The 11484-nt window shown below is 61.6% G+C and overlaps 1 protein-coding gene across 1 annotated transcript in view; it reads left to right on the forward strand.

Annotated features, from left to right (window-relative positions):
• The window catches only part of KNDC1 (kinase non-catalytic C-lobe domain containing 1), a 55862-nt gene extending 49565 nt beyond the window's left edge, over window positions 1–6297 (forward strand). Inside the window, exons 25-30 of the mRNA XM_068547928.1 lie at window positions 391–473; window positions 793–943; window positions 3834–3956; window positions 4041–4100; window positions 4844–5001; window positions 6066–6297. Coding sequence (XP_068404029.1) covers window positions 391–473; window positions 793–943; window positions 3834–3956; window positions 4041–4100; window positions 4844–5001; window positions 6066–6297 — 807 coding nt within the window. The remainder of the gene's footprint in view (window positions 1–390; window positions 474–792; window positions 944–3833; window positions 3957–4040; window positions 4101–4843; window positions 5002–6065) is intronic.
• Window positions 6298–11484: the final 5187 nt, after the last annotated feature.

Here is an 11484-nt window from a genome sequence, read left to right on the forward strand (position 1 = left end):
CAGCGGGTAAGGGGGTGGGCGCTGAAGGCCCTCAGCAAGAGGGCGCCAGGTGCACAGGCCCCACGAGGTCCCACAGGGTGCACAACCCCCCCCCCTCCGCGTGCTGGAGTGCGCCCTGCCCTGCGGGCCGGGCGGGGGGCCGTGTGTGCTAGGCCCTCCCTCCTGGAACTGGGCCCCCAGCCCCCAGGTGCCCCTTCCCAGGCCCCCTGGCATCCTGGGCCCCCATTACTTGGCAGGTGACAGCAGGGGCAGGGACCCAGCGACCCCTCCCCCCCACCACTGTTGTCTGGGTGGACGTGCAGAGTCCCTGGGGGCCCAGCCCTGTGACTGCAGATGCCCCCCCACCCCAGCCCTGGCGCTGCCTGACCTCTGCGTCCTTGTCCCCGGCAGGAGTTGTTTCAAAAGTGCCACCCCGTCCACTTCTTAAACTCTCGGGCCCTGGGCGTCACGGACAAAAGTGTGGCCGTCCCCAAGTGAGTGTCCGGCGTGGGTGTCAGAGAAGCCTGGGATGCGGGGTTGGCCGGAGGGTCTTGGGACCTCACCCACGTGTCTCCTGGACACTCCCAGCGGAAGGGCAATGCCCGTGGTGCTCAGCTGGACCGCCGCCTCGCAGGGCCGGTCCCGCCAGCCCCCTGGGCCCTGAGCGCCAGCCCCCTGGGCCCTGAGCGCCACCCCCGGGCCCTGAGCGCCACCCCCCGGGCCCTGAGCGCCACCCCCGGGCCCTGAGCGCCACCCCGGGTCCTGAGCGCCACCCAGGGTCCTGGCTGGGACGTGCGCCCGCGTCTCTTGCAGAGCCAGCTCCTCCGAGTCTCTGTCGGCCAAAACCTGCAGCTTATTTCTGCCTAGTTACGTCCAGGACAAGTACCTGTTACAGCTTTTAAGAAGCGCAGACGACGTCAGCACCTGGGTGGCCGCCGAAATCGTGACCAGCCACACCTCCAAGGTCGGTGCCCTCAGGTCTGGCCCCAGCGCAGAGTCGGGGCTACTGGCAACGAGGGCACCTCCCTGGGAGACCCCCTCTGCTGGGGGTGCACGGCGGCTCCAGGCCCACCCAGGCCTGTCCCCACGGCGCGGACACGCAGACCTCACACAGGCACACCCCCGCTCACAGCTGGACGCGGCGCCACACACATGCCGACACGCGCGGTGTCCTTCCCGCCCTCATACCCACAGCCCCCGTGTGCTCCCACACTCCTCCTGCCTCGGTCGCGACCCAGGGCTGGGAACTGACCCGCTGGCCTGAGCTCTCGTGGCCACTGTCACAACAGCACGGGTGCACATGTGTCCTCGGCCAGTTTGTGGAACAAATGAAACACTGGTCAGTGGTCCCATCAAGGTGAGGCTCCTCTGGGTCCCACAGGCCTCGGCCTGGACCGACCCACCTGCTTCAGGGCCAGCACCTCCCTCAGGTCCCACCCAGCCAGGAGGGGCAGCGGGTGGGCCTAGTGCCCCAGAGTCCGCCCAGCGAGCACCCCGCTGCCAAGGCCTCCGACGTCCTTCCACCTGAGGCCAGACGCAGGTGGGGGTCACAAGGTCCTGCCCGTGGGACGTGGCCACGTGGAGGAACCGGTGGGGACCACGGGGCTCCTGCTGTGTCACACAGCTCCTTCCCGCGGGTGCACGCCCACCGCCTCCCAGGCCCAAAGAATCAGCTCCCCAGGCATGAGCCCCTGGAGTGGGCTGAGCACGAAGGGGGAGCTCGGGGCGGGGGACCCTGTTCTGTCCCAGGAGCTGCCCCAGAGCCCACCGCGGCCACCACCTCCCCGTGAGACGGTGAAGCCCGGACGTGCCCGTTCCGGCATTAAGAGCCTCTGCAATGTGTCTTTCCTTTCCCAGTATTCCTCTGTGTCCCCCAAGCCCCTAGGGGCAACCCCAAGGCCCATGAACAAACGCCGAGTTTTCCACTCTTTCCCCTTTTCGGGAGAATTTTCTTTAAGGGTTTATCAGCTGACAGATTGACCCGTCCTCACTTCTGCCAGGATGTGGCCTGGTCCCCCTCCCCCACGGGTTTGTTCCAATCCACGATGTTATCATGAGTGACGTCAAAGTGCAGCTTCCCCTGATCAGGGACATCACACGGGGCCTGGGTGCTCGGGCTTCCCAGGGGACCTCGGCTACCAGGGAGTCCTCAACCCAGAGCCTCTGCAGCTGCCCCGCCCACAGGTCACCACAAAGGGGCGCCGGCGTCCCCAGGCCGCAGGACGGAAGGTCTTCAGACCCACCTGAGACTCACCCGGGGTCAGCGCCTGGCGGGAAGGAACTGCTGTTGCAGTGACCAAACTCCCCATTGCGTGAACGGCTCCCCCGTCCCTGTGAGCAGAGGTTGGAGGGAGGACTGTTCACGGGGCAGTGCCGCCTCAGCAGGGACAGGACAGCGCAGGGACCGAGGGGAGAAAGTGCCAGGAGTTCTCAGGAAGCCATGTGGGCACCTTCGGCAAACATGCTGATCAAGTTCTGAAATACACGTTGTTCCACATATCGGGTGTCACTCACTATGCTGTCAGAACAACCCGGGAGACTGACTTCTACATTCATAAACTCTGGTCTCAGAAAAATTTGTCAGAACTCAAATTTTGAGCCGGAGAATGTAACGGAAGGCTAATAAAAGCCCTCAGTGGTAACAGTGCATTCCTTCCAGATCACATCCCGGGGTGGGGGGTGTGGTGAGACAGTGGAAACACAAGGTCAAGAAGAAAAGGAAACAGTGTAAAGTTTCTCACCTTCAAGAAAAGCTTCCCTTTTTGTAGATGAATAATGGTGGGACTGAAAGCAAACCAGGACTCTGGCTTCATCAGGCAGGTGTAAAAGTGACGGAACACGACAGCCAAGAGAAGGAAGCAACCTAATATCCGTCGATGGACCAATGGATGAACAACGTGGTCCACCATCCACCCTGTGAAAATATTCAGCCCTATGAGGGAACCAGATGGTGACACAGGCCACGACGGCTGAGCCTGGAGGGCGGGACGCCGGTCACAAGAGCAGACCCACTGTGTGACTTGATTGGTACGAGGTTCAACGGTGAGGGGACAGAGCTCTGCCTGGACGGGCTGAAAATCGCCTACTTTGCATCCATCTGAACCTATGGAGAAAATAATGCGGTGTCAACGAAAGAAGCAGGAGTGGGTAGATGTTTTTCAAGATCCTTTAAGAGGCACTCAAGCCAGACAGCTGGGAGGCGATGGTGCTGAGTGACCCCCCCAGGACCCGTCCTGTGACCAAGACAAGGGTGTCTGGTTGGGACCCGCAGGCGATGTTCCCACCTGAAGGATGTCCTTGGCGTGGCGACAGTCCACAGGGTGAGGCAGCTCTGAAATGAGGGGTCAGCTGAATTCTCCAGAATCTTCTGGAAGTTGCTGGAACTGTGTAAAATCCACACGCTAACTGTGGGGCTGTGAGCCAGGCCCCTCAGGTCTGCTCGGAGAGGAGAATCCCACTGGGGCAGCAGGGGCTGCCGTGGGGTGTTCCCATCAAATCTGGTGAATCTGCCCTGCCGACCAGCGACCCCTGAGGCGCTGCAACCCCGTCCCGCCGTGGACTCGGCCGGGCGGACGAGAAGCTGAAATCAGCTCCCCGTTTGCCTCTGGACACCTCGGCTCCATCTCCCCAAGTGGGGGTGCCCTTCCTGCTCCCCCCATTTGTCCTGAGCAGAGATTTGTCCCGGGAGAGAAGTGAGATGGACTCTGCACACCTCTGTGTCTTTGTTTTCTGGGCCCCCGACCCCCTCCCCTGCACGGAGGTGGGCGCACCGCCCTGCGCCCCGACGCTGGCCCCTGTGCCCCGGTCCCTCGTCTGAGACGGAGGACGCTGAGTGTCTTGTTCTCTGGTTCCAGCTGCAGGTGAACCTGCTCTCCAAATTTCTGCTGATTGCGAAGTCTTGCTACGAGCAGAGGAACTTCGCGACAGCTATGCAGATCCTGGGCGGCCTGGAGCACCCGGCCGTGCGACAGTCCCCCGTGAGTCCCCCGGGGGCGGCCGGCTGCAGCCACGCCGTGGGCACAGGCAGGGCTGTAGGAGCTTCACCTGTGCTTTTATTTTAGGCCTGGAGAATTCTACCTGCAAAGATAGCAGAGGTCATGGAGGAGCTGAAAGCCGTGGAGGTACCCCTTTGCGTGAGCTCCCAGCAGCTCCCGTCCCGGGGGAGGGGGGGATCGCCCGGCAGATCCTGCATCGTGGCGCCCACCTCATGGCCCCCTCAGAGTCGTGTGTGGCCCCCCCATCTCCCCCGGGGCCTCGGCCACTCACCTGGGCAGATGTGGCAGGGTTGCTCCAGGGCCGTGATTCCAGCCTGGGGTGCAGGTACCCTGAGGCCCTGCCTGAGCTTGGCCGACCTACCTGCCTCCTGGCCGCCCCTCATGAGATCCTAAACGGGGACACGCCCTCTGGATGAGGGGCATTTCCCAGAGTGAGGAGGCGGGAGCGGCCTGCGGCCGGCCCCAGACACAGCGCTCTGCCGGTGGGGGGACTGCTGTGTGTCCTCGGTTGCCACCACACCCAGGGGTCCCTGCGGCCGGCCAGCCCGGCCCTCAGTCTAATTTGGGCAGTGGGGTCACCTGGCTCTTTTCTGGAAAGGAATTTGCCAGCAGCAGCAGGAAGCGCACGGCTTTCTGGGGGGGTGGTCAGTGTTCCTTTTGTGTCTGCAAGCTTTAGACATCTGGACTTTCCGCAACCCAAGAGCCAAGGGACATTTTGGACTGGCTGATAAATCGGGGTGCTGTAGCCCCCATGCAGCAGGAATACAGGCGCCAGCTGGGATTGGCCGGGCTGAGCCGGCCCCTGCTGGGCACCTGGGCTGACCTCTCACCTGTCGTCCCCCCCGCCCACGCCCCTGGCTGGGCCCCAGGTCTTTCTGAAGAGTGACAGCCTGTGTCTGATGGAAGGACGGCGCTTCAGGGCCCAGCCCACCCTGCCCTCAGCCCATCTCCTGGCCATGCACATCCAGCAGCTGGAGACAGGGGGCTTCACCATGACCAACGGGGCCCACAGGTGGAGCAAGCTCAGGTGAGGGATCCACAGGTGAGCAAGCCAGGTGGGGGACCCACAGGTGAGACAAACCAGGTGAGGGGCCCACAGGTGAATAAGCCAGGTGGGGGACCCACAGGTGAGCAAGCCAGGTGCGGGGTCCACAGGTGAAACAAACCAGATGAGGGGTCCACAGGTGAATAAGCCAGGTGAGGGGCCCACAGGTGAAAGGAACCAGGTGAGGGGCCACCCCCATCTCTCCTGTTCCTCTGAGACCTGGGCCGCCTTGCCCCTCACCCAGCCCTCACCCCAGCCCAGGCCTCCACACCCTCTCCCCTGGGTGACCTCCAGCCACCTCCTTCTCCACAAACAAGGGGTAAACAATTCGCACAGTCCAGCGTCCACGGCCCCGAACACTGCCCCAAGGTTGCCGTGACCTCCCTTCCTATTGGGAGATCCAGGCGCACCCAGAACGCCACCTCTGTGCAACCACCCTCCCTGACCCCCCGAGCCACATCTCCCCTCTCTCCCTGCCTCTGCTGCCCCCCTTGGGGCCCCTCCGTAGAGCTGTCCGGAGGACTCAGTCAGTCCCCACCGTTCAACTGCCCGGCACACCTGCGGACCCACCTGGGAGGAGCAGACTGGGGGGCTGTTGGTGCCGACCACCACCATGACCCTGCCAGGGACTCAGACACTCCCAGCCAAAGGCGATCGTTGCTCCTTTTGGCCTCGGAAGGTGCAGGGGTGCCCTCGGAAGCCCACCCTGGGGCCGGCCGCTCCTTAGGAGCTCCAGGCCCACGTCCCTCCGCAGCGCCCCAGGCCCACGGTGCCTCTCAGGACAGTTCCAGCCTGTCTCCAGGGAGACCCTCCCCCCACGACCTTTCACCCCACTCCATCCTCTACCCCCTTCATCGTCCACATGGCGGTCAGGTGGAGGCCGGTCAGGCCTCCTCAGGGTCAAGGGCGGACCGGTCCCTCAGAGTCTGGACTTTGATGCGGCCTGGTTGGGACAGTGCCTGACAGCAGGCTGGGAACGCACTGGCTGCAGACGCTGCCCCCGTGACTTGTGCAAACTCACATTTCGTTTCTTTCCCCCGACACAGAAACATCGCCAAAGTGGCGAGCCAGGTCCACGCGTTCCAGGAGAACCCCTACACGTTCGCCCCCGACCCCAAGCTGCAGTCCCACCTCAAGCAGAGAATCGCCCGATTCAGCGGGGCCGACATCTCCATTCTGGCTGAGGACAGCAGGGCTGGCTCCCACCAGGTGGCCAGCGAGAAGCACTCCAAGAAGATTCAGGACAAGCTGCGGAGAATGAAGGCCACGTTCCAATAGCGCAGGACAGCGGGTCTGGGTGTGGAGTCCACACCGAGGACAGGCCTGGGGTGGAAGGGGCCGTGCCTGCTGTGTCAGACAGGGACCCCCACGGCCCAGGAGGGGCACCGGGGCGGGAGCACGGGCTCAGACCCAGACCCGAGAGAGACGGCGCCAGGAGAGGCTGAGGGGGGTTTCTAGGAGAATTTTAAAATTAAATTTAAAGATTTAAAATTTAAACCAAAATAGGGTAAGTAAGCTCCCCAGGAGCCGAATACCCATTTATATTTCTCAAAGATAAACAGCTTTCACCCAATTGTCTGGCCATTCAGCCCCCAGAAACCCCCCACCACAGCACCCAGCTCAGGCTTTAAACCCAGGTGCCCACTGAGCAGTGTTCCCGCGACTCTGGTCTATGTCTGCCCAAAAACGAAGGGCCAAGACTGACCTCTGACCCCCCTGCCAACCACAGATTCCAGGGGGTTCTGAAACCCTCCCTTTGGGCCCGAGGCTTCCCGGGGGGGCCCAAGCCCCACCCTGGGCTCACAGTTCCTCCCTGCCGGGCCTCCCCCTCCTACAGCCCCAACCCCTGGCTGCTCAGCCAGTCCCAGGTGCGGGTGCCAGAGCCTCGCAGCCCTTCCCGCCAAGAGGCCCGGCCTCGCCTCCGTCCCAGCCCGGCCTCCTGCTGCCGGAGAGTGCCTCGTGGCTCCACACTGGCAGCCCCCAAGTGCCCCGTGGCCCCTGTGCCCACCGCCCCACCACTGAGAGCACTTCCTGGTGGGGCAGGCACACCTGGGCCGAGGCTCTGCTTCCAAAGCATGCAGGTGTCAGACAGCAGCTCCAAAGCAGAGACACAGCCTCCCTCTGCCCTACCTGGGGGCCTGGGGGCTGTAGGGCCATGGCCGGGTCCCCCCCTTCTTCAGCAGCCATGCATGTGATTCACACACCCACGCCTAGCTCCCGAGGCTGGCTGTCACCAGCGCGTTCTGACGAGGAAACGAGGTCTGCGGCCTCAGTGGTACCAAGCTCTTCCCCAGGGCTGTTTCCAAACCGCGCTCGGCCAGGGGCATGGGACCAGGACAGCACGCCACACCTCCACAGCAGGGAGGCCAGAGCCCTGGCACCATCCCAGGCACCAACGTTTTTACGTTGCAAATCGCTGCAAGACCCAAGACTGTTCTTTTAAGTTTTAGAATTAGTGATTCTTTAGCGCAGCTGCTCGTGGTGTTTCTAGGAAAACCATTACCTGTGATAAAACACTGAATTTCTATTGTCAAGATGTGTTTTCCCACATACATTCATTCGCGACATCTACGTCCCGCTTTCGTGGAACATGAGAGGCACTCCTGGCCCTGCACACGTGGCTTTTATATGAGAATTTGGTTCTGCAGATCAACTGCTACATTTTCAGGATTTGAATTCAACAGAGATAGCGCCACAAAGCCTGAAATGAAGTTAGCACCCAGCGCAAATAAACATTCCAACTGTAACGGTTTATCTGGGGGAGCGGCCAGGCTTCGGCTCCAGCACGACTGTCTGCATGTCGCCCTCACGCGCGGTTTAGGTTTCTAAATAAAGTCATTTCTACCAAGATGGCCTCCGCGGGCTCCTGGTGTTTATCTGCTCCGTGGGTCAGGGCGGCTCCTTCGAGCCAGACGAAGACGTCTTCAGGGCTGCTCGTGAAGGCGGGAGGGGACGAGGGGACGAGGAGGCTCAGGCCACGGCGATGTCCTCGGATGGTGCGCAGAGGGCCAAACCCCACCAGGACCAAACCCCACAACCCGGGGCCCACGAGCAGGCAGGCTCACGCCGCTGCCCGGGACGTGCCTGCCGCTGGAGGAGGAGACAGCCAGCCTCCCACGGTCGCTGACCTGCCGAGGCCTCTGGGCACCACGGCCCGCGCCTGTCTGCCACAAGCCCTGCCCATCCTGGCGTCCGGCCACCCAGACCTCGTCCGCAGCCCACAGGCCAGACAGCCGGCTCGTCCTCGCCGGGGACAGGCTGGGGCGTGCCCGGGGCGTGGTCACCGCCGGGAAGGGTCCCAGTGGAAGAGCTGAGGGCCGGTGGGCACCAACAAAGGCGGGGCGATAGTGGGGTCGTGTCACTGTGGCCAGCAGCTGCCGTGGCCACGTGGCTCTGGAGTCTGGGCTGGGACGGGGGGTCCTCAGCCACCTTAGCACCACTAGACCCTGGGCCCTCTTCCCCCCGAGACACGAGTAAAGCACCAGGAAGACCGGCTCTCCCTTCACTGCACCAGCTCTGATCACATCAACACGTTTTTCTGAGAACTGACAACCAGCACCCCAGCCAGCCCCCCCAACCCCGTGCAGCCCCTCCTACGCTGAATGGAGCCCAGCCCTGCGCACCCAGGCTCTGGGGAGGCCCCCTGCCACAAACGGGGTCCCACTCCCCCACGCCCGGCAGGCTGGGATCAAGCCCAAGGCAGCCCCTGGGCCGGCACCAGCACCCGCCACCTGGAGAAGGCCGGTGGGACCCCGGCAGCCAGGCCATCGCCTGGGACACGGGCTTGGAGTGGCCGGTGGTGCTGGGGTAAGTGGCCGAGGGGCCGGCTGGGTGCTGGCCACACCCCTCCCTGCGGCTTGTGTCCCTCCGGCTGCTGTCTGATACCTGCTGCAAGGACAGCGGGACTTCTCCTGGGACGGGACGGGCTCGAGCTGCCACCTTCCTGCAGCCGCATCTCCTCACTGCCTCTCCCGCTCCCCAGGGGGTGGGCCTCAGTGACCGTGGGAGACGCTCTTCTGCAGGGAATCTGAGCTGAAGACAAGAGAACTGCAGTGAGGCCCGCACCCCGGTTGGGAGCAGCTTCTTGGGCACCAGGCCAGCCCTCTGAGGCTCCTCTGCGCACTCGCTGGGGGGTGGGACGCGAGTAGACAGTGGGAGACGAAGGCACCAGGCCTCCTACCATCGGAGAAAGGATCTCACAGAGCCCAAGGTGCGCGGCGGTCAGGGACCCGAGATACAGGTTGTGCGCGGCCCACTTCCCGGCTGCCACCGCAGGACCTCAGTCACAGCTTCGCTGACCTGTCGGGGGGTGGCTCTCTGCTGTGGGGCTGTCTTGAGCCTGCAGGATGTTTCGCAGCATCTCTGATCTCTACCCTCTAGATGCCAGCAGCACCGCCCGCTGCCCCCAGCTGTGACAACCAACAACTCTCCAGACATCGCCAAGTGTCCCCTGGGGAGCAAAACTGCCCCCAGAACCACGGACCCAGAAGCAGTGACACCCCAACAGCAGCAGCTGCATCCTGTACCCAAATCTTGGTTTCCAGATACCATTCAATTCTCCAAGAAAAGGAAATGGCTGATTCCAGGGCTTGAGTGGGGAAAGTACCAGATGAGCCAGGAGCTAGGAAGTGCTAAAAGCGGGGCTTGGGGGTGGGAGGGTAGATCACATCAAAAGGACACAGGACCAGAGGGAAAGAGCTGTGAAGGCTCCCCACAGCCAGAGCTGGGCTGTCTGAGCCCCCACGTACGACAGTGATGGGCTGTGACCCAGGAATAGGGCAAACGTCCATGAGTCCACACTGGAGTAAACGGACAACTGAATGAAAAAATAAACGGGAAGAACTGGGAGAAACCCAAACAGTACACGTGGTTGCCCTGGGAGGTGTGGCTTGTTACCCCCTCGAGTGTGGGCGGCAGGGGACCTGGTGACCGGCCCCCACTGCAGGGCAGGACAGGAAGAGGGTGACCTGACAGTGGGGAGAGGCAGGCACCACCCTAGCCGGAGACGGGGGCCAGCATCATGGCCCCCAGTCTGCCGACGTCATGCATCCTAACACGAACTAATAAGATGGCACATCACCTCTGGGGTCTCGTCCCAGAACCCAGAACCCCACTCTAATCATGAGAAGACAGCAGACAAACCCAAATTGAGGGACACACCACAAAACACCTGACCCGTCTCCTCAAAGTGTCAAGGACGTGGAAAACAAGATTTAGAAACGGCCACGGCCCAGGGGAGACTGAAGGGACAGGATGACTAAATGCAGCTCAGCACAGGGATGGGATCCTGGGACAGAAAAGGGACATCAGCAGAAAACCTGGCACAACCCAGTAAGTCTGCAGTTTAGTCAACACTAACTTCCTAGCTCTGCCAAAGTTCCACGGACAAGTAAGATGTTAGGGACTCTGTGTTGTCTGTGCAGCTCGGACACAGAATTATCCCAAACTAAGGAGTTTTATAAAACTACTGTAGCTAGTATACAGAAATACAATTGACTTTTGTTTATTTTTGTATTCAATGACCTTGCTAAGCTCATTTATTAATTCTAATAATGTGCTTGTAGATTTTGTACTTTCCACGTATACAACCATCTCATTTGCAAGTGGCGGCTGTTTTACTTCTTCCTTTGCTATCTCTATACTTCCTACTCCTTTTTCTTGTCTTATTGCTCTGGCTAGGACTTCTAGAATAAAGTTGAGCAGAAGCCATAATGTTGGGCCTCCTTGTCTTATTCCTAATCTCTCAGGGGGGGTAGAGGCTCACTACTCTGTATTAACCACAATGTTAGCTGTAGCCATTCTTTATCAGAATAAAGAAGTTTCTTTCTGTTAAGTGTGCGTGTGAATTACGACACTACGTCCGACCACTGGCCTGGCTCTTTATCAGATCCAGCAGAAAGCTGCCAGCAGGCAGTGATGAACGCTACCTCCTGCACAGACTATAAGACCACGCTAGGAAGACGGGGCGGGGAGCAGACCCGGAACACAATTACGTTTACAAACAACATCTAGGGCGCACCAAAGGAAAAAGGAGGAGGCGTGAGGGAGCCTCTGGGACTGGAATGTTCCATGGCTTCATCTGCGCAGCAGTGAAAGGTCATGGCACACGCGTAAAGACGAATCGAACCTTGCGCGCCCCATGCACGTAGCCATATTTGTTTGTACCGCGACCGAGTAGTTTAAGAAGGACACACGGCGGCGGCGGGAGTTCTTCCCCGCTGGGCGGGCGGGGGCAGAACTTTGCTCCACGCGCTCAGGGCCTAGGGGCCCAAAGACTGGCCGGGAGACCCAGGCGCCGGAGCGGCCAAGTTGAACTTGGCGCGCGCAGAGGCGGGGCGGGGCGGGGCGGAGCGGTGGGAGGGCCGCCTAGACCCGGCTGGGCTCCGGCGCCCGCTCCGACCGAGGGCGAACGCGCAGGGCCCACCGAGCGTGTGTGGGCGGCTTCTGCCGGGCCTCGGCCCCGAC

This window comes from Eschrichtius robustus, chromosome 7 (assembly GCF_028021215.1).
Source record: "Eschrichtius robustus isolate mEscRob2 chromosome 7, mEscRob2.pri, whole genome shotgun sequence".
In the NCBI taxonomy this organism is placed as follows: Eukaryota; Metazoa; Chordata; class Mammalia; order Artiodactyla; family Eschrichtiidae; genus Eschrichtius; species Eschrichtius robustus.